The sequence below is a fragment of the Manis javanica genome, chromosome 4 (assembly GCF_040802235.1).
Source record: "Manis javanica isolate MJ-LG chromosome 4, MJ_LKY, whole genome shotgun sequence".
NCBI classification, from domain to species: domain Eukaryota; kingdom Metazoa; phylum Chordata; class Mammalia; order Pholidota; family Manidae; genus Manis; species Manis javanica.
Window position 1 is genome coordinate 42,195,268 of NC_133159.1, and position 26,160 is coordinate 42,221,427.

The 26,160-nt window shown below is 38.7% G+C and overlaps 1 protein-coding gene across 4 annotated transcripts in view; it reads left to right on the top strand.

Moving 5' to 3' along the window:
• Positions 1-26,160, top strand: part of ZYG11B (zyg-11 family member B, cell cycle regulator) — a 143,120-nt gene that overhangs the window by 20,989 nt on the left and 95,971 nt on the right. For 3 of the 4 annotated variants that reach the window (XR_012130165.1, XM_073233942.1, XM_073233943.1), the window contains exon 2: positions 9,425-9,490. The exons of the other annotated variant lie outside the window; for it this stretch is intronic. Coding sequence is in view for 2 of the 3 variants with exons in the window: in XM_073233942.1 (XP_073090043.1) it covers positions 9,425-9,490 (66 nt within the window). In the remaining variant the exon portion in view is untranslated. The remainder of the gene's footprint in view (positions 1-9,424; positions 9,491-26,160) is intronic. 4 annotated transcript variants of the gene reach the window in all.

Consider the following 26,160-nt stretch of genomic DNA (forward strand, 5'->3'; position numbering starts at 1 on the left):
ATCTTTGATTTACCAATAGTTTTATCCTGTCAAGGAGTAATCTCCCTTTTCTTTCTTTCTTTTTTTTTTTTAATCTTTAATCTACACTTACATGAAGAGTACTATGTTTACTATGCTCTCCCCTATATCAGGTCCCCCCTAACAACCACATTACGGTTACTGTCCATCAGCTTAGCAAAATGTTATAGAATCCCTACTTGTCCTCTCTGTGCTGTGCAGCCCACCCTCCCCTTTCTCCCTCCTCCCCATGCATGCTAATCTTAATACCCCCCTTCTTCCCCCCCCCTTATCCCTCCCTGCCCACCCATCCTCCCCAGTTCCTTTCCCTGTGGTACCTGTTAGTCCATTTTTGGGTTCTGTAAATCTGCTGCTGTTTTGTTCCTTCAGTTTTTGCTTTGTTCTTCTACTCCTCTGATGAGTGAAATCATTTGGTATTTCTCTTTCTCCACTTGGCTTATTTCACTGAGCATAATACTCTCCAGCTCCATCCATGTTGCTTCAAATGGTTGGATTTTTCCACTTCTTATGGCTCTGTAGTATTCCATGGTGTATATGTACCACATCTTCTTTATCCATTCATCTACCGATGGACATTTAGGTTGCTTCCAATTCTTGGCTATTGTAAATAGTGCTGCGATAAACATAGGGGTGCATCTCTCTTTCTCAAACTTGATTGCTGCGTTCTTAGGGTAAATTCCTAGGAGTGGAATTCCTGGGTCAAATGGTAGGTCTGTTTTGAGCATTTTGATGAACCTCCATACTGCTTTCCACAATGGTTGAACTAATTTACATTCCCACCAGCAGTGTAGGAGGGTTCCCCTTTCTCCACAGCCTCGCCAACATTTGTTGTTGTTTGTCTTTTGGATGGCAGCTGTCCTTACTGGTGTGAGGTGATACCTCATTGTAGTTTTAATTTGCATTTCTCTGATAATTAGCGATGTGGAGCATCTTTTCATGTGTCTGTTGGCCATCTGTATTTCTTTTTTGGAGAACTGTCTGTTCAGTTCCTCTGCCCATTTTTAAATTGCATCTACATTCATCAGGGATATTGGTGTGTAATTTTCTTTTTTGGTGGGGTCTTTGCCTGGTTTTGGTATTAGGGTGATGTTGGCTTCATGGTTGGGATTATTGTAAGCTGGGAATACAACAGTGAGAAAACAGTGTTAGTTATGGAATTTATATTCTCTAATAATAGCTAACATTTATTGAGTAGTTAATATAGGCCACTGTTCTAAGTGTCTTGCACTCATTTGTTTTTTGTTTGTTGAGGCGTGTGAGCTCTTTGTATATTCTGGACGTCAGGCCTTTATCGGATCTGTCATTTTCAAATATATTCTCCCATACTGTAGGGTTCCTTTTTGTTCTATTGATGGTGTCTTTCGCTGTACAGAAGCTTTTCAGCTTAATGTAGTCCCTCTTGCTCATTTTTGCTGTTGTTTTCCTTGCCTGGGGAGATATGATCAAAAGAGGTCACTCATGTTTATGTCTGAGAGGTTTTTGCCTATGTTTTTTTCCAAGAGTTTAATGGTTTCATGACTTACATTCAGGTCTTTGATCCATTTTGAGTTTACCTTTGTATATGGGGTTAGACAATGGTCCAGTTTCATTCTCCTACATGTAGCTGCCCAGTTTTGCCAACACCATCTGTTGAAGAGACTGTCATTTTGTCATTGTATGTCCTTGGCTCCTTTATCAAATATTAATTGACCATATATGTTTGGGTTAATGTCTGGAGTCTCTAATCTGTTCCACTGGTCTGTGGCTCTGTTCTTGTGCCAGTACCAAATTGTCTTGATTACTATGGCTTTGTAGTAGAGCTTGAAGTTGAGGAGTGAGATCCCCTCTACTTTATTCTTCTTTTTCAGGATTGCTTTGGCTATTCGGGGTCTTTGGTGTTTCCATATGAATTTTTGAATTATTTGTTCCAGTTCATTGAAGAATGTTGCTGGTAGTTTCATAGGGATTGCATCAAATCTGTATATTGCTTTGGGCAGGATGGCCATTTTGACGATATTAATTCTTCCTAGCCACGATCATGGGATGAGTTTCCATCTGTTAGTGTCCCCTTTAATTTCTCTTAAGAGTGGCTTGTAGTTTTCAGAGTATAAGTCTTTCACTTCTTTGGTTAGGTTTATTCCTAGGTATTTTATTCTTTTTGATGCAATGGTGAATGGAATTGTTTTCCTGATTTCTCTTTCTATTGATTCATTGTTAGTGTATAGGAAAGCAACAGATTTCTGTGTGTTAATTTTGTATCCTGCAACTTTGCTGTATTCCGATATCAGTTCTAGTGGTTTTGGAGTGGAGTCTTTAGGGTTTTTATGTACAGTAACATATCATCTGCAAATAATGACAGTTTAACTTCTTCTTTACCAATCTGGATTCCTTGTATTTCTTTGTTTTGTCTGATTGCTGTGGCTAGGACCTCCAGTACTATGTTAAATAACAGTGGGGAGAGTGGGCATCCCTGTCTGGTTCCCGATCTCAGAGGAAATGCTTTCAGTTTCTCACTGTTCAGTATAATGCTGGCTGTGGGTTTATCATATATGGCCTTTATTATGTTGAGGTACTTGCCCTCTATTCCCATTTTGCTGAGAGTTTTTATCATGAATGGATGTTGAATTTTGTCAAATGCTTTTTCAGCATCTATGGAGATGATCATGTGGTTTTTGTCTTTCTTTTTGTTGATGTGGTGGATGATGTTGATGGATTTTCGAATGTTGTACCATCCTTGCATCCCTGGGATGAATCCCAGTTGGTCATGGTGTATGATCCTTTTGATATACTGTTGAATTCTGTTTGCTAATATTTTATTGAGTATTTTTGCATCTACATTCATCAGGGATATTGGTCTGTAATTTTCTTTTTTGGTGGGGTCTTTGCCTGGTTTTGGTATTAGGGTGATGTTGGCTTCATGGTTGGCATTATTTTAAGCTGGGAATACAACAGTGAGAAAACAGTGTTAGTTATGGAATTTATATTCTCTAATAATAGCTAACATCTTTGAGTAGTTAATATAGGCCACTGTTCTAAGTGTCTTGCACTTAGAATTTATTTAATTCTGATGACAGGCCTATGTTGTAGGTACTGTTACTGTCTGCATTTATAGATCTTGAAACTGAGCTGCAGGGAGTTAAAGTATTTTGCCTGAAGCTATATGGTTTAGTAAGTGGTAGAGCTGAAATGAAGCTTTTAAATATATAAAACAAACCAACCAACAAAATAGATAACTAAGTCATGGGGGAAGTGATTAAAAATACATCTAGCTGAGTGTTATGTAGATGACTAAATACTTGAAGGAGGGTGTAAGAAATAAAAATAATTATAAGGGAAATTAAAAGAAAGCTGTAAGAAGGTTTTGGAAGAGCTAATGAGTGTCAGGTATGAGATTCCTCAAAGATAGACCCTGTGACCTGCAGAATCTCTTGGTAAAATTGACAGTTTTTTGGTTATATTATAATATTTAAACAGCCTTTCTTTAATATCCACAAATTTTTATTTTTGTCTTTTTTCTATTTTTAATAATTTCATATATTCAGAAGACTATATGAAATATTTAAGCCATGGAACATAATAAGCAAATATATGAAAACCCAGCATCCAACTTAAGAAATAGATCATGAACACTGCCATTTTTTTCCCTCTGTGCCCCATTCTTCTGTGCCACTTCTGCCACCCCCGAGGTATCCACTATCTTTTTTTTAATTTCAGATCTCCTTGTTCTTCTTTATACATTTACCCCCACATATTGCTTAATTTAGAGGTAGCTTTCTAATCTTATGAAATAACTTGTGAAGCAATTTCATTTTCTATGACTGTATAGATGTTTAATTGAAATCCTGCTGCATGTACAGTTTTTATTTAGTGTAAATTAATATTCTTAGTGTTTTGCTATCATTAAAAGTTATTTAGAAACCTACACATTGCTGTGTAATATTCTAAGAGTTAATATACCATAATTTGCCATTTCTACCTATTTTTGTATGCATGGGTATTTTTTTTCTTCTGGTCAGAACAACTGATTAATTTCTGTGTGTAAACACCTTCCTTAATAGATTGTTTCTTTGTGGTTTTTTTTTTTTTTTGTAAATTCTTGTATGAAGAAGTACTGACTCAAGAGTATGGGTATTTTTAAGATTGTTATTAAATCTTTTTTATCCAGAAGAATTGTGCTAATTTACACTCTGACCAGCAGTATTTGGCAGGACCAGTCTGGGAAAATTTATTTGAATAATTCACAATGTAAAGGTTTTATCTTGTACCAGCAACCAAAACGACGTTTTTAAAGGGCTGTCTTGTTCTTTCAGACTGGAGTCTTTTTTCCTATTTGCTCTAGGATATTTTTTCAGCCATTGTTCAGGAACCATGTCATTCTGCCTGCTATATTTGTGATAGCTAATTACAGGGCTTAGTTATCTTTTCTGTTAATTCCCAGAGTTTATCTATTTTTATGACTCAGTTGTCACCCCTTGGGGGTGATTTTTTTTTTCCAGGGGTGATATTTAAATCTGTATATTGCACTTAGTTCTTTACCAAAGATTAGTTCATTTTCTGTACTTGCTTAAGCAAGCAGATAAATTCTCTGTGACCATAACAAGTTTCCTTGAAGAAGTAATCCCTTGCCTAGTATTTTTTATCAGTTTTGTCAGTGAGATCATGGGAATATTAATCACTATTTTATTTTTTATTTTAATTCCTAACTTTTTATTTGACAGTTTGAGACTTATAATACAAAGAATTCACCAAAGTTCCCCAAATGTTATCATTTTGTCCCATGTGCTTTATTGTGCTTTCTCTGTCTTTCTATGCACACATATGCTTTTCCCCCTAGTTAACTACTACTTCAAATCTTGGAGTTAACATTTTTACATCAGCTTCCTCTTTCCCTTTTCCCACCTTCACCCGAGGGTGCTATATGGGATAAGAGAAAGGACCTGGTAATTGGAATTAAATGCCTTGGCTTAGTTCTGTGACATTCTAACTAGATGAACTTGGGTGTGTTATTGTTTCTGAGCTCCAGTATCCTTATATACAAAATAGTATCTCTTATACCAGTTCCACAAGACTGTTGTGGGGCTAAATGGGGTAATGTATGTCCAAAGTATGCTGTATGAATGTTGATCAGTCCTGTAAAGAGCACTTGCTTGTCTAGTAAGAGTATCAGGCATTGTGCTAGATACTGGACAGTCAGAAAAAATCACCTATTTCCTATTTAGTTGCTTACACATTTTGTCAATTCTACAAATTATTCCCACTTTTGATTTTTTTCCATATTCATTACCTCTACCCTAATTTATAACATCATCACCTCATGTCTGAGCCACTATAACAACTAGCTAGTCCCCAAGCTATGTTTTGGCATTATGTCAATGCCAAGCTAAAAATTGTTCTAAGAGATGGTATAGGGTAGTGGAAAAGGTACAGACTTCATAATCAACAAATCTGGGTTTATATCTTGACCTGACTTTTTACAAATATTGTGACACTGAGCAAGTCTTTTTACTACTTTTCTAATTTGAACTCTTTTTTTTTTTTAAACAGGTAAATATCAGGGACTGTGCTGGAGATTAGGGATATAAAGAAAGTATTAAGTTCCTTGAACTAGAAGGGCAGTGTAGTCTAGTAGAGGAGACATATACAGTCATAAATAACAGGGGCTCACAAACAGAACTCCCTGTAGGTGCTCCCAGCATGAGAATTGTGGCTATAGATATGGAATTTTTGAAATTTTTTTAGGTGAGTGATAAGAACTGTGCATTAAAGAGCTGGGTTGGGCAAGATTGAATAGAAGCCATTTTGATTAATTAAAAGAACTTTTCTGTTTATTTTTCCTATAAATTGTTTAGACTTGAAACTGTGTGGATTACCTTATCATACAAATGAAGTCAGACTCGACATCCTCCCTCTTACACTTTTTTAGTTAGGAGCTTTGTTTTTACTCTGCATCCAGTGTGTCTAGTTGGTAAAGGCAAGAATTTCTCTGAGGAGGTATTTCCAAGAGATGAATTGTTTAGATACCTAATTCCAACTTCTGCTTTATCCTTCCTTTTTTAGTTGCCCTGTGCTGCTCCTATTTGTTTAAAAATAAAATAGGAAACACTGATCTCTCAATACTTCTGTGATAGCTTAAATTACCAGGATTTAGGGAATCACGAATGGCAGTGTAGGTTTTAGAGTAAATTTCAGATAACCTGAGTTCAGTTCTAGTTCTATCACTGGCTTAACATACATAACATCTCTGTTCTTCATTTAAATGAGGTTGGTTATCCTTGTTCATATCATAGACCTGCTTTGAGTATCAGGTAATATAATATGTTTGGAATTGGTATATGAAGTTGAAAAGGTTGTGTATTGGTGTGGGTAAAATCATAATATTTCCAGAATATATCTCGCCTGGCTTTAGTACGTCTGCATATCAATAGGCTTTCAAAGGTGGAGAGAAGTATGGCTTTAGGGCATTTGCATCATTCCTCAGGGGTGAAGAGAAGTTCATCTTCATATCAATGGGTAATTACCTGGGCAGCTGAGGGCGTGACTGCACCTGAGAGGTTAAGGGGAGGGGGCTGGCTTGCTCGCCAGTTTTGCTGCTGCTGGAGCAGGAGAGAGACATGGGCTGGACTGCAGTTTGTAAGCAATAAACGGGTTTTAAACTTTATTTTTCCCTTTGACTGATTTCGGTTTTTAGAGGTATTTTGCCCCAGGATTTCCTCTCACCAGACTTACAATTATCATATTGGTAGATAAGGGCATAGGCTCTGGAGCCACATTTCCTAGGTTTCAGTCTTGGCTCTGCCCCCAGAAGGAACATTTAAGTTGTTGTTGTTTGATCCTCATAACAACTTTATGAGGTAAGTATTATTATTACTATCCCTATTATAAGATGGGAAAATTGTGGAACAGAAAGGTTGGGTAACTTGTATAATGTCACACAGTTAGCAAGTGAAAAGTTGAGATTTGCACTCTTGTTCTAAAACTCAGGTTATTAACTATTAGGCAGATGTACTTCCCAACAGAAGAGAGTTGACTGGAAAAGTCCTACGTTTTACTAACAGAAATTAACTTGGAGATAAGGGAGGAGATTCTTTGAAAAGGAATAATTTGTGGCATCCAAAAACCTTTTGTTCCTTGTTGACTGCATTTTACCAGTTGGAAAAAAAATTTATATTCTGTGTTCATACATTATTGCCTGGGTTTTTTTTGCTAAAATGACCTAAAAATCACGTACTCAGAAGGTTTGTATATCTCCTGACAATTACTCAACTTGCATTTATTTTTTCTTCTGCAAAATAAATAGATTATTTTGAAAGTTATCAACCGAGGTGAAAGGGCATTTTTTTTTTTCAGGAGAGCAAGGTACAGGCTTTTATTTAGAAATAAAGTGAGAGAATAGAGCTCCTGGCTAATGCCAGGAGGGGACAAGAGAGCCCATAGTGGTGCATTGTCTAGGGGGTTTTATAGGCAGTTGAGGATTTTTCGAGAACATGAGAAAAACTTAGGGGTGTGGACTTGCATCACCTGCCCTGTCCTCAAGGTGAGCTGGGTCATAGTCTGATTGCTAGGGCTGACAGCAGAGTCACGGGTTATGCTAATACCCTTGCAGAACACTCAAACATTCCAGGCTAAGTTGCTCCTGGCTTTTTGACCTTTAACTGATCTCACTGAAGATGTCTATATCTTTACCCTAGAGAGTTAGTGTGACCTTGACTTTGCATAATGCTTAACAGAGTTTCAATGGGGACTTCTTTGCCCATTGTTACATTGCTCTCACTGTAAATATTCCACCCTGCTTTTCCCCCGGGGGCCCTCACCCTACTCTGACTACACCCATCATCCCTGTCTCATTCCTCCCTCTGCAGATGGAGACCCTAGCTGCTGCTAGGGAAAGGGGGCGATGACTGCTCTGGCTGCTTCATGCTGAGAGGGGGGCGCTGTAAGGGTGCAGTTAGGTCTCCATCAGTGGTCATTCAAGAGGGCCTCGGAAGATGGGCACTTCTATTCCAGGTTCCATTTCTATTACTATTTGCAGTTTTGTGGCTTCTAGGCAAGATAGAACAAATTGTGTTATTAGGTTAAGTAGCAACATCTGGAGTTGGATTTTCCATTCTGGAAGGACAAACTTGATGAGATTAAGAATGCATGGTTGAATATGAGAACTAGAAATAGTAAAACTTTAATTGAAATGATAGGAGAAAACATCTGGAAAAGGCATTTTTTATGTGATTAATTTTAAACATTTAGAAAGATGATACAATGAGGAATAGAAAAAGAAAGAATTCACAGTTACAACTTAGGAAATAGGACAGAATTGGCAAAGTTCTATGAGGCAGAAGTTGAATTTGATGAATTATTTCTTCTGTACTTTTTAAAATGTGTCCTAACTACATCTAGCTGAGAGGTGGAGATGTAGCCTTTGTTATGTGCTGAGGTAAAAATAAAGTTATTTATGTTTTATTAATGTGGAAGAAGAACAGACACTAGGGTTGGCAGCTAACAGTCTGCCACACTGGGCCAACTATTTAATTTTTATGATGCCTGTTTCTTCATATATAAAACAATGTCTTTGTTACCTACCTTACTCAGTTATTACAATACCAATGTGTCAATGTGAAAGTCAAAGTGTATCTCGCCGCAACCCTCCTTACCCCAGAATGACTCAGGAGACATGGGCCCACGCAAGAGATTTTATTATCTGAAAGAGAAAATGGCTGCCACCAGAGAGAGGGAGCAGCAGCTCGTGGGTGAGGAAGCATGTTTTTAAGGAGTTAAGGGTAGGGTGTGTTCTGTGTTGGTGATTGTATCTGAAGGCATGGGCGACCATCTGGCCGGTGGTGATTGGATCTTAAGGGGTGGGGGTCTTAGTGCGCCAGAATTTGCTTTCATCTTTTCCTTAATTGGGCCTCTTGGAAACTGGGTGTAGAATCTCATTCTCTAGCTACTTCTGTTGGATTCTCCCAGAGGAGGACGCCGCCCCAAATCACTCACGAAAGACGTCTCTTGATGCAACAAGCAAGAGGAATTTATTCAGGAACCAGCTAGCAGGGGTCCAAGTTAGCCCGACGCAGCGGGTCTCAACGAGGACCCAGAGCACACAAAGCCAGAAGGTTTTATAGCATTTTCAAAAGGGGTGAAATTTTCCATAATCACAATACAGGGTTTTTTCTATAGGCTCATAAATCTTTTGCTGGCGCCACATCCTGGGGTCTGGTTAGATGAGATTACCTTCGGAATGTCTAGGGTGGTTCTAGCAAGATAAGCTAGGCATGTATGATTAACTGATTTACAGTTGGCTAACTAAAGGTCACTACAATTGACACAGGCTGACTAACTTGTTTTTCAAGATTCTAATGATTTTCCTTCTTCTAGGGTAGGGGGTGGTATTTAAGCCTTAAAATGGCTGTACTTATGCTAACTTTTGATTTTTCAGATCCTACATTTCCCCACTTCTCTTTTGGGGCATTGCAATCATGGAATGTTTGTATCTTCTTGTGAGGTGAGTGAGTGGTATTGTTGCTTCAACATTAGTACATGAACAGCACTCACTCTTTCTTTAACAAAAGTTATCAACCGGTTTAATATGCAGGGTCTCAAAGTGAGGAGCAACACAAGGATGAGTAGGGGCCTAGCCAGAGTGGATATCAGGGTTGTAAACCACGGGGACCTAGTGAACTAGGATTCAAATAGCCCTTGGCCTACTTCTCGTTCTCTCTTTCTCTGGTCTAGCCTTTCCCTAAGCTTTGACATTGAATCTCTTACTATTCCGGAATGGTCTGCATAAAAGCAGCATTCTTCTTTTAAAGCTGCACACAGTCCTCCTTCTTTTAGGAACAACAGATCTAGCCCTCGTCTATTCTGCAAGACTACCTCAGAGAGGGAAGTCAGAGATTTTTCAAGTTTTGTAATGGATTGCTCTATGGTCCTTAGGTCTTCCTCAGTAGCTGTCTTTAGCCCTTCATAATGTTGGTTCTCTTGGACAATAGCGGCTGCCCCCGTTCCCACTCCGGCTGCGACACCTATCTTTAACAACACAGCTAAGGTCAGCGAGACCGGCTCTCTTCTATATCTACGCCTAGGTTCAAATTCAGCTACGAATGAGAGATCATCATGATACATCAACCTGGGCACCAGCTGGACCATGATACAGAAATCACGGGAGGAGTTGAAGGCAGAAGTAGAGACACATGGGGTCACTCCAGTGTTACAAGCCCACCATCCCTTGGGAGGAGGGATTAAATACCTGTTTTTACCAGGGAAGGCTATGGGTATGGTCTCATTCTTTCTTCTACAGATAGAGACTCTAGCTGCTGCTAGGGAAAAGGGGCAATGACCACTCTGGCTGCTTCGTGCTGAGAAGGGGGCGCAGTAAAGGGTGCAGCTAGGTCTCCATCACTGGTCAGTTGAGAGGGCTTCAGAAGGCTGGCGCTTCTATTCTGGGTTTCATTTTTATTACTATTTGCAGTTTTGTGGCTTCTAGGCAAGATAAAATAAATTGTGTTATTAGGTTATGTAGCAACATCTGGAGTTGGATTTTTTATTCTGGAAGGAGGCTGCATTATTGAAACGATACTTCTCTCTAAAATCACTCTCATTTTTACTAGAAGTAACTAGGTTAAGAAAATAATTAACAGCTGGCTTGATTATTTGCACAGGTGCAGCAAGAAGAGCAATTGATTACACAGGCTCTTTTAAATATGCTTTGCTGGAACTTTTTGTAAGGAATTTCAGATTGAACTTTTAAAGGCCTCTTGAGGCCAGACAGCCAAGCCAGACTTGCCATCAGGCTTTGCCTGCAGTACCTGTAGATTTGGATGAATTCTTCTCTTCTTGAGGTCTCTGCACCTGCCAGGAAGTGACCTTCTTTACTCACCTGGTAAGGCTGCTGGGAACTCTGTAAGCAAGGTACCAGGCCAGTTCTTCCAAGGGGCTTTGTTGGCTTTATAAAGTCAATCTTAGTTCTTTAAAGTTGTTCACATCTGAGTCTATACACATGTCTCTCAGGTACGACATTCCAGTCAAAGCCCTGGTAGTATAACCAGTGTTCTTAAGTAGTCTTCTCACAAGGAAAGCAGATTCTTATTGAACTCGTGCAAATAAACATACTGCCATGGAATACAAAAACAGTCACTGAAAGTTTTTAAACTCTGGAGGGATCAAGTAGAGAGAAGGATGTTTCAATTCTGCTCATAAAGATAGTCATTTACTAAACTGTTGTCAGTTTAAGAGAACAAGGTTAAAACACTTTACCAGCAACATTTGAAACAAAAAGACACAAAATCATTTTCTTTAGTTTATGTAATCTTATGTAACTAATACCTGTTCTGCTGAAATCTAGTTCTTTACCAGTTTAGGGATAATACTATAAATGACAAAAGACTTACAAATGATAATGGTTAAAGATCTGATGAGAGCTTACTGTAAAACAGTTGACATAAGGAAATTCTGATATTTCTGTAATACAAAACATTCAGTAACAAAGTTTAGCATCATTCTCTTTGACAGTGCTTTCCTGGTAAATAAATAAATATATATATCAGATAAATAAGCCAAATTAGTCAAGTACTTTCTCTAGTGAGAAAAAATTCTTCTGACATGTTCCAGGGGCCCTCTGGAAAATATCAGAGTTAACTAGAGGTAAAAGCACTTTTTTGCATTTAATTTTTTTAGAACTATCATTACACATTTATTGTCTATATACTCAGCACAGTAAACAAGATATCTTAAAAAGGTGGGGCAGCAGGGGAGACTGCTGCTGTCAATTTTTAAAGACAACATACAGAAAGTCAAAATAATTCTAGGTTACTAAGCATTCTTGAGAGAATGGTAGCAGATGGTAGATTCTTCTGCTTTCATCTTCAGGAGGGGAAAAAAGCTACAATAAGAATTCATATTTAGCTGAAAGAACTGTCTAAACTCAAGGCAGAGTATAATATCACCAGGCATACAAAAGACCTGTTAGAGATACATACAAAGAATGAATATGGCTATAGTCAAATTCAACTTAAAAGTTTAAGCAGAATCTCAAATTTAAATGTCTCTTTCTTTCACACAGATATTCAGATATGACCAGAAATATGCTTTGAGATGAAAGAGATCAGGCATTTTACTTCTTCATTTAGGGACTGAGAAATGATGACCTTTGGCTTACAATCAATAGCTTACAAACAGTGAAAATAATAAGAACATAACTCAGCATAAGTGTCTAAGACCAGATACAAAAAAGCAGAGAAAGTGCTTAAGTTTACAGGTCTTCCCTGAAAGCTTCAGGAATGTTTTACTCTTTAATAGTAGATATAAGCTGCTATGCAAATTCTATTAAAAGCTCTAAGATTATTTGCATTAAAAAATATGGAGAGTCCCCCATGTTTTTTTAAAACATACAGCATATAAATTAAACAAGAAGACCTGGTGGTTCTCAAAAAATTTATTACAACTTTTCTCAAAAGTGGTCACACGTTCGTCTATCTAAACCTTTACAGTGAAACCTGTTTTTCTGGGAGAAACATAATCTTGTCCAGATTCTACAGTTTAATAAATTTTGGTTTGTTAACTAAGTGCATTTAATCAGCTGAAAAAAGCTTTGTTACCATTCTGCTTAGGAATTCAATTTTTCAGGCCATGCAATCATTTTTAATAACAAAATATTTCAAAGGCAAATAAAGGTTATACAGTTGTTAACAAACTTTAGCTTTTAGTCCCTTTAACATTACGATTTCATGGCAACTCACTGAGACTTTAAGCATGAGAAACTGCTGTGATCTTTCAACATTAAGAGCAGACTAACAGTTAAAGAAAACTGTTTAACTGGAAACGAGATTTTAATTTTGCTGTGCACTTGATATCAAGACTCACTTGCTTTAATTTCACTAGGCACGACTATATCTGTAAGAATATAGTAATTTATTCTTCATTTGCCCCATGGTCCCAAGCACATAAGCCGGTGAGAATTATGCCTGGGCTTGCCTGCGGCTTGACTGGGTTTATCTCACTTTATCTCTAAACATCCTAACCCTCCCCCCAAAGCAACAGGCTGAGCGGATCTTCCACAACAAAAGGCACCACGCTGTTTTCTCTCTTTGTCTCTCTTTAAATAAATAGCTGTACTTTAGAACAAAGTTACTTTCTTTTACTTTCAACAAAACGAATTTCCGTTCTTTACACTTTCTCTCATTAAAACATACATCTTCCAGCATAGAGAAATGCCCTCTCTATCACTTTAAGCAGTTCTAACCAGAACTCAAAACTATTAGAAACTTCAAGCTCCAGTGAACACTGAGAAGCAGGACACTGCAAACTGTCAAACCAACATTTCCTAGACTGACAAACTTACGAACACATTCTACAATTTCTGCAACCATGAGCTTCACAGCACAATCTCCCAGCAAACACAGAGCACATCTTCTCAACTTAACAAAACTCTAAGGCCTTAAGTTACTACAAAGATTTTCAGGCTGCAGGTAGGCATACACACTGCAACACACAATTAAAAAGGTGTTCACTTGCCACACTTATCCAGCTCACCTACCTGCAACAACTATGCTAGCCTACTCACAAGACCCCCACTGAACACTAGACAAAGCCAAGCTTCTAAGCATTCTATTCTTAAAAGATTTAGCAGATAACATGACTCAAATGACTCTAGGTAAACTCAGGCAGCGGACAACTACCAGGACATGCCCACCTCAGGCAAACTCAAATTAGCATTAATGCTTAACACTTTTTTATCAGGTTTTCTGGAAGTTTTAGAACACTCAATTTTCACAAGCGCTTGTCTTTAAATCAATTTCATTAATACCATCCGGAGGTAGAAAGATATATTCATTTATACACTTAGGGGGTTGTCTGAGTCTGTCCCATTGTCAGTATAACAATTATTAGGCACATGAAAGACAAAAAACAGACACACACAGATTAGACACAGCGGCCGCTTTTTGTTTTTTCTCAGATTTTCAAACAGAAACCGAAAGGAATCAGAGGGTTGATATTCCTGGCGCCTGAAAATCAACCCTATCTCATCAGATTCACCTTGCCAGAAAAACAGACGGGAGGCTACCAGGCGTCCCTGGCCTCCCAACCTCCCCGAGGCGTCCCCCAGGGTTGCAGCCTGCGGTGCTCCTAGTACGTCTACCGACCGCAGTCTCGACCCCTTTACGGGATCGGGACAGCTGCCAGACAGTGGGTACCCCCTTTCAGAATTCTGACCGGTCTCACTGAAAAACAGAAGACAGAACACAGACAACTCAAGGCGCCACTAATCTTACCTCTTCCTCCAAGAGCGACTTCGGGAGTGAAGCGGGGTGAGCGCATGATCCCGGACGAGCCCCCAAATGTTGGATTCTCCCAGAGGAGGACGCCGCCCCAAATCACTCACGAAAGACGTCTCTTGATGCAACAAGCAAGAGGAATTTATTCAGGAACCAGCTAGCAGGGGTCCAAGTTAGCCCGACGCAGCGGGTCTCAACGAGGACCCAGAGCACACAAAGCCAGAAGGTTTTATAGCATTTTCAAAAGGGGTGAAATTTTCCATAATCACAATACAGGGTTTTTTCTATAGGCTCATAAATCTTTTGCTGGCGCCACATCCTGGGGTCTGGTTAGATGAGATTACCTTCGGAATGTCTAGGGTGGTTCTAGCAAGATAAGCTAGGCATGTATGATTAACTGATTTACAGTTGGCTAACTAAAGGTCACTACAATTGACACAGGCTGACTAACTTTTTCAAGATTCTAATGATTTTCCTTCTTCTAGGTTAGGGGGTGGTATTTAAGCCTTAAAATGGCTGTACTTATGCTAACTTTTGATTTTTCAGATCCTACACTTCCTGCTGGAAGGGGGCAGAGATTCTGGGGTTAGCGAGGCCATCGTTGTAGAGTTGGAGAAGGGTGATTATCTTGAGATGATTCGTGATATCATCCAGCTGGTTTCGTTATTCTTTGTGAGAAGGCCTTGATAGTCCTGGAGGAGTAACTGGTTGACAGTATGCTTAGAAATTTTCAAAATTTGATCTTGAATGAATTTTTAGAATAGGTTAATGAAGCAGAGAAGGAAAAGGAGAAAAAGAAGAATAAAGGTAATAGGGGCTAGGAGGGGTAGGAGCCAATTGAAGGGGTAAGGGAATGGATTGTTAGGGGAGTTTTCTAGGCGTTTGGAGGCTTGTTCATGGAGGTGTTTTACGCCATCCTGGACGAGACCGGATTTGTTGGTGTGGAAGCAGCATTGTTCTTGGAGTAGGGCATATATGCTGCCTTATGCAGTTGTAAGGAGGTCCTGTTTGGGTTGTAAAGTAGATTACTGGAGGATTGTGGTCTGTGGAGTTGAAGGTGTAAGTGGTCCCATTGGGATGGAGAAGAATTGTGAAGAATACATTTTTGAGGTCAGGGACGGAGAAGTAAGTATAAGAGGTGGGGATAGTGGATAATAAAGTATAGGGGTTAGGGACTACTGGATGGATTGGAATAACAGCTGCACTGATAATTCTTAAATCTTGAACTAGCCTATAAGAGCCATTAGGTTTTTTGATAGCCAGTATCAGGGTGTTGTAAGGGGAATTGGCTGGTCATAGTAGCCATTTGTATAAAAGTTCCTGGATAATTGGCTACAGGCCCAGTAACCTCTTGAAGGGCAGCAGGTACTGAGGTTGAGAGGGAAAAGAGGTGGGTTCTTTAAGTCTGATAATTACTGAGGGGCAGGTGGCGATAGAGGGGGTGAGAGTATGCCAGACTACAGGGTTGACCAGATGGGGTGGCACAGGAAAAGGAGAGGGAGGTGGGTTTGCAGTGGGTTGGAGGGCAAGTAAAAGTGGGATTGAAGGTGAGTCAGGGTTGAGGTGCTGTCCGGGAGCGAAAGTAATGGAAGCTCCAACCTTGTGTAATAGGTCTCTTCCCATAAGGGGGATGGGACAATGGGGAATCACCAAAAAGGAGTGAGAGAGGGAAATGCCTCTAAAGATGCAGTGAAGCATGGGAGTTTGTAAAGGTTGATAAGGTGTGTCCTCTACCCTGACTATAAAGGACTGTGAGAGGGAGGTAGGTCCCCAAAACTCCTTCAGGACTGAGTAGGTGGCTCTGGTGTCCAAAAGGAAAGAGATGGACCTACCTGCTACCACAATGGTTACTCTGGGCTCCTGTACAGTGATGGTAGTGGTCAGGTGGAGGAGTCCCGGGCTCCCTCAATCATCAGTTGCCAGACCAGAAGGTCTATGTGTGGAGTGTTAGAGCCTGATGGCCTGGCACCTCTCAGTGTGTGAGGACAGTCAACACCCCAGTGTCGCTCCTGATGGCACTTAGGGCATGGATATTGGGCAGGCTCTAGCCCAATGACCCATTTGACCACATTTGAAGCAAGGACCAGGAGGTCCTCCTGGCTGCTTCTTAGGAAGTGAGGATACCCAAGCACTAGTGGTTCTGGTAGATTGAAAGGCCTTAGCCAGCATTTGATATTTTTGTTTATGGGCCTTTTCATCCCTTCCATTATATACTTTGAAGGCCACTGCCAGGACTTCTGCCTGAGGAGTTAAGGGTCACTTCTCTAGACATCTAAGTTTAGCCTTAATGTCGGGGAAACTCTGGGTGAAGAAGTAGATCATTAATAATTGTCTCCCATCTGGAGTCTCAGGTCTAGGTTCGTATATTGTAAAAGAGCTTTGGTGAGGTGGTCTAGGAACATAGAGGAATTCTCATTTTTATCCTCAATAACCTCTTGGAGTTTTTCATAGTTAATGGGTTTATTGGCTGACTTCCTGAGACCTGCCATGAGGCAGGTGATGAATTGATCTCGACTGGTGACTCCCCCTGCTGTATTATAGTCCCAATTAGGGTCTCGGTCAGGAACCACCTCAGCACCAATTGGATGAGCTGTAGTAGTTTGGTGAACCTCACTGGCATGAGTTCTAGCCTATTCCCAGACTTGCCTATGCTCCTTGGGAAAAAGTGTGTTGGATAGGATCATGTGAATATCATGAAAGGTAAGATCATATGACTGAGTTAGGTACTGGAACTCTTTTATGGAAGTAGCTGGGTTGGAGGTGAAAGGGCCTAATCTTTTCTCAATTTGAGATAGGTCAGAGAGAGAGAAAGGGACATGGACCCGGATGATGCCCATTGTACTGGCTATTTCCCATAGTGGGGCTAGGATTTGGGTTTGAGAGCAAGTGACTGGAGGGCTTGGCACGGGACTGGGTGAGGGAAGGGGAACTGGTTGTGGAGGAGGAGGAGGTACTGTGGCTCCTGCAACGGCAGTAGGGGAGCTGGGAGGGTTGGTATTTTGATCTTGCAGAGAAGGAGGTTGGGGCAGGAGAGGAACTGGTGGTTGAGGGGGAGCTGTAGGGGTTTGAGATCAGTAGGGAGGAGGTTCATCAGCAGGGTCAAAGTCAGAGGACGTGGTCAGAATTGGTGGGTGGTGGGGTGAAGTTTTTTAGAGCGAGAAAAAGATGTTTAGGATTGCAAGGGAGACAGAGAGAGGGCTTGGTTCAGAGGTAGAAGAAAGCCTGGATATATGGGATCTCTTTCCATTTGTTATATAAGTCACGGAGAATTTTAGGATCTAAAGAGCCATTGGGAGGCCATTTAGACTGATTGTTCAAGGAATATTGTGGCCATATCTCATTACAGTAGTGAATAAGCTTAAAAGGTTTGAGGTCTGGAGTGAGGTGGAGGGGTTTTAGATTATTGAGTAAGCACCCTAGTGGTGAATCTGCGGGAATGGAGGGGCCAGATCCCATGGTGAGAATGAGACCATTCACAAGTCGCTGAGGCATCCCAGAGTGATTGAGAAGGTTGCGGAGAAGACCAGACAGTTAGGGGGTCATCACCACCTCTAACCAAGTGGTCAAGGTAAAAATGCCGAGGAGGTTTGATACCTGGTACCAGGATTTTGTTAGATGAGAAGGATATCAAACCCCAAGGGGTAGCGATTCTCACTGTGAGAAAAAGCAGAAGGTGAGGAAAGGTTGACTTTGGGGATCAAACTCTGAAAGTCATGGTTGGGGTGCCCATGTCCTGGAGGAACCCTTGGGGGTGCTGGACACTCAACAGTCATTTCCCAGGTTCCAAAGGGACATTTAAGTCAACCATGAAGGGGAGACTTACCTAATTGAAGGCTGGCCGGTGTTGGGCAAGAAGATGAGCAACCAGGGAAATGGATGGTGAGCCTGTAGAGAAGGATCAGGCAGTGAGGGTTCCCAAAGCTGCTCAGATTCCCAGAGGAAGAGCAAAGTCAATGGGAGAAACTCATCTGAAGTCATGGCACCAATGAAAGGGTATCTTGCCGCGACCCTCCTTACCCCAGAACGACTCAGGAGACACGGGCCCACGCAAGAGATTTTATTATCTGAAAGAGAAAATGGCTGCCACCAGAGAGAGGGAGCAGCAGCTCGTGGGTGAGGAAGCATGTTTTTAAGGAGTTTATAGGTAGGGTGTGTTCTGTGTTGGTGATTGGATCTGAAGGCATGGGCGACCATCTGGTCGGTGGTGATTGGATCTAAATGGGTGGGGTTCTTAGCTTGTCAGAATTTGCCTTCAGAAAGCACTTTGTAAACTTTAAAGTAATGTGAATATTTTAGTAACTTTTTCTGATTATAGAAACCACATGCTGTATAGAAAGTGATTTATTGAGAGAAGAAAACTGGTAAGAGTATCACCCAGAGTTAACTACTATTAACATTTTGATGTATTTATTTCTAGTCTTATATTTACACTTTTATAGACTGCTTAATATTCATATATAATTCACATACTATCCAATTCACCCATTTAAAGTATATCCAATTCAATGGTTTTTAATATACTCACAGCATTGTGTAACTATAATCATGATTTTAGAACATTTTCAACACCCTGAAAAGAAGTCCTGTACTCATTTGCATTCACTTCCCATTTTCCTCCAACCCTCCCTCCCTGCAGTCCTAGGCATCCACTAGTCTATTTTTTCTCTCTATAGATTTGCCTATTCTAGACATTTCACATAAATGGAATCATACAATATGTGGTCTTTTGTGACTGGCATGTGACATGTTTTTCACTTAGTGTAATGTTTTCAAGACCCATTCATGTTGTATGATCTTATAGGATTCTTTTTTTTTTTTTTTTTTGCAGAAAAATATTTTATTGTGTAGATACATTGTATTTTGTTTATACATTCATCAGATGACATTTGGGTTGTTTCTACTTTTTAACTATTATGAAAAATATTTTTGTAAACATTCATGTACAAGTGTTCAACATGTTTTTGTTTCTCTTAGATATATACCTAGGATTAGAATTGCTAGGTTATATGGTAATTGCTACATGGCTTTCCAAATTGACTGTACCATTTTACATTCCCACCACTAAAGTATGAGAGTTCCAATTTCTACATCTTCACTGACAGTTTTTATTATCTGACTTTTTGACTATAGCCATCCTAGTGGTAGGAGGTGTTATTTAATTGTAATTTTGATTTTCATTTCCCTGATGACTGATGATGTTGAGCATCTTTCATGTCATTATTGGTTATTTGCATTTCTTTGGAGAAATGGCCATTCAGATCTTTGCCTATTTTTAATTGAGTTGTCTTTTTATTACTGAGTTTTAACAGTTACCTGTATATTATAGATACTAATTCCTTATTAGATACATGTTTTACAAATATTTTCTCCCATTATAAGGGTTTTCTTTTCACTTTCTTACAACCTTTGAAGCACAAGTTTTTTATTTTGATAAAGTCCATTGTCCCCCTTTGGTTGCTTATGCTTTTAGTAGCATATCTAAAAAACCATTTACTAATCCAAAGTCAGGAAGATTTATACCTATGCTTTCTTTGAAGAGCTTAATAGTTCTAGTTACTACATTTAGGTCTTTGATCCATTTTGAGTTAATTTTTATATATGATGTGAGCTAGGATTCCATCTTCAAACTTTACATGTAGATTGTCCCAGCACCATTTGTTAAAAAGCCTATTCTTTCACCCATTGAATTGTCCTGCCATCCTTATCAAAAATCAATTGACCATAAATAAAAGTTTATTTCTGGACTTTCATTTCTGTTTCAGTGAGCCATATGTCTGTCCTTATGCCAGTACCACACTGTTTTGGTTACTGTGACTTTGTAGTAAGTTTAGAATTAACAAGAATGAGTCTTCAAACTGTGTTTCTCTTTTCCAAGATTATTTCAACTATTCTAGGTCCCTTGTATTTCCATATAAATTTTAGAATCAGCTTGTTAATTTCTGCAAAAAAGGAAGCTGGGATTTTGATAGGGATTATATTGAATCTGTCATCAGTTTAACAGTTGATTCATGAATATAGATATCTTTCCATTTATTTAGGTCTCCTTTAACTTTTTAATTTTACACTTCTTTTGTTAAATTTATGTTCTTTTTTATGCTATTGTAAGTGGAATCTATCCTTAATTTCATTTTCTGGTCATATAAATTTATAGAAATATAATAGATATTTTTATATTGATTGTGTATCCTATAACCTTATTGAACTTTAAAAAAATTCTGATGGGTTTTTTTGTTGTTGTTAATTCCTTAGGATTTTCTTTATGCAAGATTATGTCACTTGCATATACTCTTGCAGATAGTGATAGTTTTACTTTTCCTTCCCAATCTGTATGCTTTTTTTTTTCTTGTCTAACTTTAGGACCTTCAGTACAATGTTGAATAGAAGTGGTGAGAGCAAACATCTTTGTCTTATTCCTGATTTTAAGGGGGAAATATTCAGACTTTTGACATTAAGTATAATACCAGCTAGGGTTTTGTTTTATAGATAATCTTTATCAGATTGAGGAAATTCTTTTTGTTTTCTTAATTTTTTTTATTAAGGTATTATTGATATACACTCTTATGAAGGTTTCACATGAAAAAACAATGTGGTTACTACATTTACCCATATTAGCAAGGCCTCACCCATACCCCATTGCAGTCACTGTCCATCACTATAGTAAGATGCCACAGATTCACTCTTTGCCTTCTCTGTGCTACACTGTTTCCCTGTGATCCCTCACACTGTGTGGACTAAACATAATACTCCTCCATCCCCTTCTCCCTCCTTCCCACACCCGCCCTCCCACACCCCTCCCCTTTGGTAACCACTAGTCCCCTCTTGGAGTCTGTGAGTCTGCTGCTATTTTGTTCCTTCAGTTTTGCTTTGTTGTTATACTCCACAAATGAGGGAAATCATTTGGCATTTCTCTTTCTCTGCCTGTCTTATTTCACTGAGCATGATATCCTCCAGCTCCATCCATGTTGTTGCAAATGGTAGGATTTGTTTGTTTCTTATAGCTAAATAGTATTCCATTGTATATATGTACCACATCGTCTTTATCCATTCATCTACTGATGGACACTTAGGTTACTTCCATATCTTGGCTATTGTAAAAAGTACTACAATAAACATAGAGGTGCATATGTCTTTTTGAATCTGAGGAGTTGTATTCTTTCGTTAAATTCCAAGGAGTGGGATTCCTGGGTCAAATGTTATTTCTATTTTTAGTTTCTTGAGGAACCTCCATATTGCTTTCCACAATGGTTGAACTATCTTACATTCCCACCAGCAGTGTAGGAGGGTTCCCCTTTCTCCACATCCTTGACAGCATTTGTTGTTCCTAGTCTTTTCGATGTTGGCCATCCTTACTGGTGTGAGGTGATACCTCACTGTGGTTTTAATTTGCATTTCCCTGATAATTAGTGATGTGGAGCATCTTTTCATGTGTGTGTTGGCCATCTGAATTTCTTCTTTGGAGAACTGTCTCTTCATATCCTCTTCCCATTTGTTAATCAGGTTATTTGCTTTTTGGGTGTGGAGGCATGTGAGTTCTTTATATATTTTGGATGTTAACCCCTTGTTGGATATGTCATTTACAAATATATTCTCCCATACTGTAGGATGCCTTTTTGTTCTGTTGATGGTGTCCTTTGCCATATAGAAACTATTAGTTTGTTGTAGTCCCATGAATTCATCTTTGCTTTAGTTTCCCTTGCTTGAGGAGATGCATTCAGGAAAAAGTTGCTCATGCTTATATTCAGGAGATTTTTTCCTATGTTGTCTTCTTAGAGTTTTATGGTTTCATGACTTACATTCAGGTCTTTGATCCATTTTGAGTTTACTTTTGTGTGTGGGGTTAAACAATAAGCCAGTTTCATTCTCTTGCATGTAGCTGTACAGTTTTGCCAACACCAGCTGTTGAAGAGGCTGCCATTTCCCCATTGTATGTCCATGGCTCCTTTATCATATATTAATTGACCATATATGCTTCGGTTTATATCAGGGCTCTCCAGTCTGTTCCATTGGTCTATGGGTCTGTTCTTGTGCCAGTACCAAATTGTCTTGATTACTATGGCTTTGTAGTAGAGGTTGATGTTGGGGAGCATAATCCCCCCAGCTTTATTCTTCCTTCTCAGAATTGCTTTGGCTATTTGGGGTCTTTTGTGATTCCATATGAATTTTAGAATGATTTTCTCTACTTCATTGTAGAATGCTGTTGGTATTTTGGTAGGAATTGCATTGAATCTGTAGATTGTTTTAGGCAGATAGCGATTTTGACAATATTAATTCTTCCTATGCATAAGCACAGAATGTGTTTCTATTTATTGGTATCTTCTTTAATTTCTCTTGAGAGTGTCTTGTAGTTTTCAAAGTATAGGTCTTTCACTTCCTTGGTTAGGTTAATTCCTAGGTATTTTATTCTTTTTGATGCAATTGTGAATGGAATTATTTCCCTGATTTCTCTTTCTGCTAGTTCATTGTTAGTGTATAGGAATGCCACAGATTTCTGCATATTAATTTTGTATTGTGCAACTTTGCTGAATTCAGACTATTAGATCCAGTAGTTTTAGAGTGGATTCTTTAGGGTTTTTTATGGACAATATCATGTCATCTGCAAACATTGACAGTTTGACTTCTTCCTTGCCAATCTGGATGCCTTTAATATCTTTGTGTTGTCTGATTGCTGTGGCTAGGACCTCCAGTACTATGTTGAATAAAAGTGTGGGAGACTGGGCATCCTTGTCTTGTTCCCTATCTTAAAGGAAAAGCTTTCAGCCTCTCACTGTTAAGTATGATGTTGGCTGTGGGTTTGTCATACATGGCCTTTATTATGTTGAGGTACTTGCCCTCTGTGCCCATTTTGTTGAGAGTTTTTATCATGAATGGATGTTGAATTTTGTCAAATGCTTTTTCAGCATCTATGGAGATGATCATGTGGTTTTTGCCATTCTTTTTGTTGATGTGGTGGATGATGTTGATGGATTTTCTAATGTTGTGCTGTCCTTGCATCCCTTGAATAAATCCTACTTGATCATGATGGATGATCTTTTTGATGTATTTTTGAATTCGGTTTGCTAATATTTTGTTGAGTATTTTTGCATCTATGTTCATCAGGGATATTGGTCTATAATTTTCTTTTTTTGTGGTGCCTTTCCCTGGTTTTGGTATTAGAGTGATGCTGGCCTCATAGAATGAGTTTGGAAGTATTCCCTCTTCTTATACTCTTTGGAAAACTTTAAGGAGGATGGGTATTAGGTCTTCAATAAATGTTTGATAAAATTCAGCAGTGATGCTGTCTGGTCCAGGGCTTTTGTTCTTAGGTAGTTTTTTGATTACCAGTTCAATTTTGTTGCTCGTAATTGGTCTATTCACATTTTCCGTTTCTTCCTTGGTCAGCCTTGGAAGGTTGTATTTTTCTAGAAAGTTATCCTTTTCTTCTAGGTTATCCAGTTAGCATATAATCTTTCATAGTATTCTCTTATAATTGTTTGTATTTCTGTGGTGTCTATAGTGATTTTTCCTTTCTCATTTCTGATTCTATTTATGTGTGTAGACTCTCCTTTCTTCTTGATAAGTCTGGCTAGGGGTTTATCTATTTTGTTTATTTTCTTGAAGAACCAGGTCTTGCTTTCATTGATTCTTTCTATTGTTTTATTCTTCTCAGTTTTATTTATTTCTGCTCTAATCTTTATTATTTCCCTCCTTCTACTGACTTTGGGCCTCATTTCTTCTTCTTTTTTCTAGTTTTGTTAATTCTGTGTTTAGACTGCTCATATGGATTGTTCTTCTTTTCTAAGGTAGGCCTGTATTGAAGTATACTTTCCTTTTAGCACAGCCTTTCCTGCGTCCCACAGATTTTTCCGTGATGAATTATTGTTGTCATTTGTCTCCATATATTGCTTGATCTCTGTTATTACTTTGTTACTGATCCATTGGTTATTTAGGAGCATGTTGTGAGGCCTCCATGTGTTTGTGGGCTTTTTCATTTTTGTTGGGTAATTTATTTCTAATTTTATACATTTGTGGTCTGAGAAACTGTTTGGTACAGTTTCAATCTTTTTGAATTTAACGAGGCTCTTTTTGTGGCCTAGTATATAATCTATTCTTGAACATGTTCCATGTGCACTTGAGAATAATGTGTATTCTGCTGCTTTTGGGTTTAGAGTTCTGTAGATGTCCGTTAGGTCCATCTGTTCTAATGTGTTTTTCAGTGCCTCTGTCTCCTTACTTAGTTTCTGTCTGGTTGATCTGTCCTTCAGAGTGAGTGGAGCGTTGAAGTCTCCTAGAATGAATGCATTGCATTCTATTTTCCCTTTTAATTCTGTTACTATTTGTCTCACATATGTAGATGAGCCTGTGTTGGATGCATAGATATTTATAATAGTTATATCTTCTTGTTGGATTGACCCCTTTATCATTATGTAATGTCCTCCTTTGTCTCTTGTGATTTTCTTTGTTTTGAACCCTATTTTGTCTGGTACAAATACTGCAACTCCTGATTTTTTCTCCCTATTAGTTGCATGAAATATCTTTTTCCATCCTTTCACTTTTAGTCTGTGTATATCTTTGGGTTTAAAGTGAGTGTCCTGTAGGCAGGATATAGATGGGTCTTGTTTTTTATCCATTCACTGACTGTGTCTTTTGATTGGTACATTCAGGCCATTTACATTTACGGTGATCACCGAAAGTATGTACTTATTCCCATTGCAGGCTTTAGATTCTTGGTTACCAAAGGTTCAAGGTTAATTTCCTTCCTATCTAAGAGTCTAGCTTTACTCACTTAATATGCTATTACAAACACAATCTAAAGGTTCTTTTCTTTTTTTCCTCCCTTTACTTCCTCCTCCATTCTTTATATATTAGGTATCATATTCTGTACTCTTTGTCTATCCCTTGATTGACTTTGGGGATAGTTAATTTAATTTTGCATTTGCTTAGTAATTAGCTGTTCTACTTTCTTTACTGTGGTTTTATTACCTTAGATGACAGCTATTAAACCTTAGGAACACTTCCATCTATAGCAGTCCCTCCAAAATAGACTGTAGAGATGGTTTGTGGGAGGTAAATTCTCTCAGGTTTTGCTTATTGGAAATTGTTTAATCCCTCCTTGAAATTTAAATTTTAATCTAGCCAGATAAAGTATTCTTGTTTCGAGGCCCTTCTTCTTCCTTGCATTAAATACATCATGCCACTCCCTTCTGGCCTGTAAGGTTTCTGCTGAGAAGTCTGATTATAGCCTGATGGGCTTTCCTTTGTATGCGATCTTATTTATCTCTCTGGCTGCTTTTAATAGTCTGTCCTTATCCTTGATCTTTGCCATTTTAATTACTATATGTCATGGTGTTGTCTTCCTTGGGTCTCTTTTTTTGGGAGATGTGTACAAATCCATGGCCTGATTGACTATCTCCTATCCCAGGTTGGGGAAGTTTTCAGCAGTTACCTTCTCAAAGACTCTTTCTATTCCTTTTTCTCTCTCTTTATTCTTCTGGTGCCTCTATAATACAAATATTGTACTGTTTGGATTCACACTTCTCTCAATATTCTTTCATTCTTAGAGATCCTTTTTTCTCTCTGTGCCTCAGCTTCTTTATATATTCCTCTTCTCTAGTTTCTATTTCATGTATCTTCTCCTCCTTTGTATCTTATTTGCTTTTAATACACTCTGTTGTGTTCTTCAATATTTGGATCTCCTACCAGAATTCATTCCTGAGTTATTGAATATTTTTTGTACCTCCATGAGCGTGTTAATGGTTTTTATTTTGATATCCCTTTCAGGAAGATTCATGAGGCCCATGTCATTTAAATCTTTCTCAAGAGTTGTATTCATAATTTTACTTTGAACAAGGTTCCTTTGGCATTTCATATGTGTATATGGCACCGTCTAGTGCCCAGAAGCTCTACTCTCTGGAGCTGTTCAACC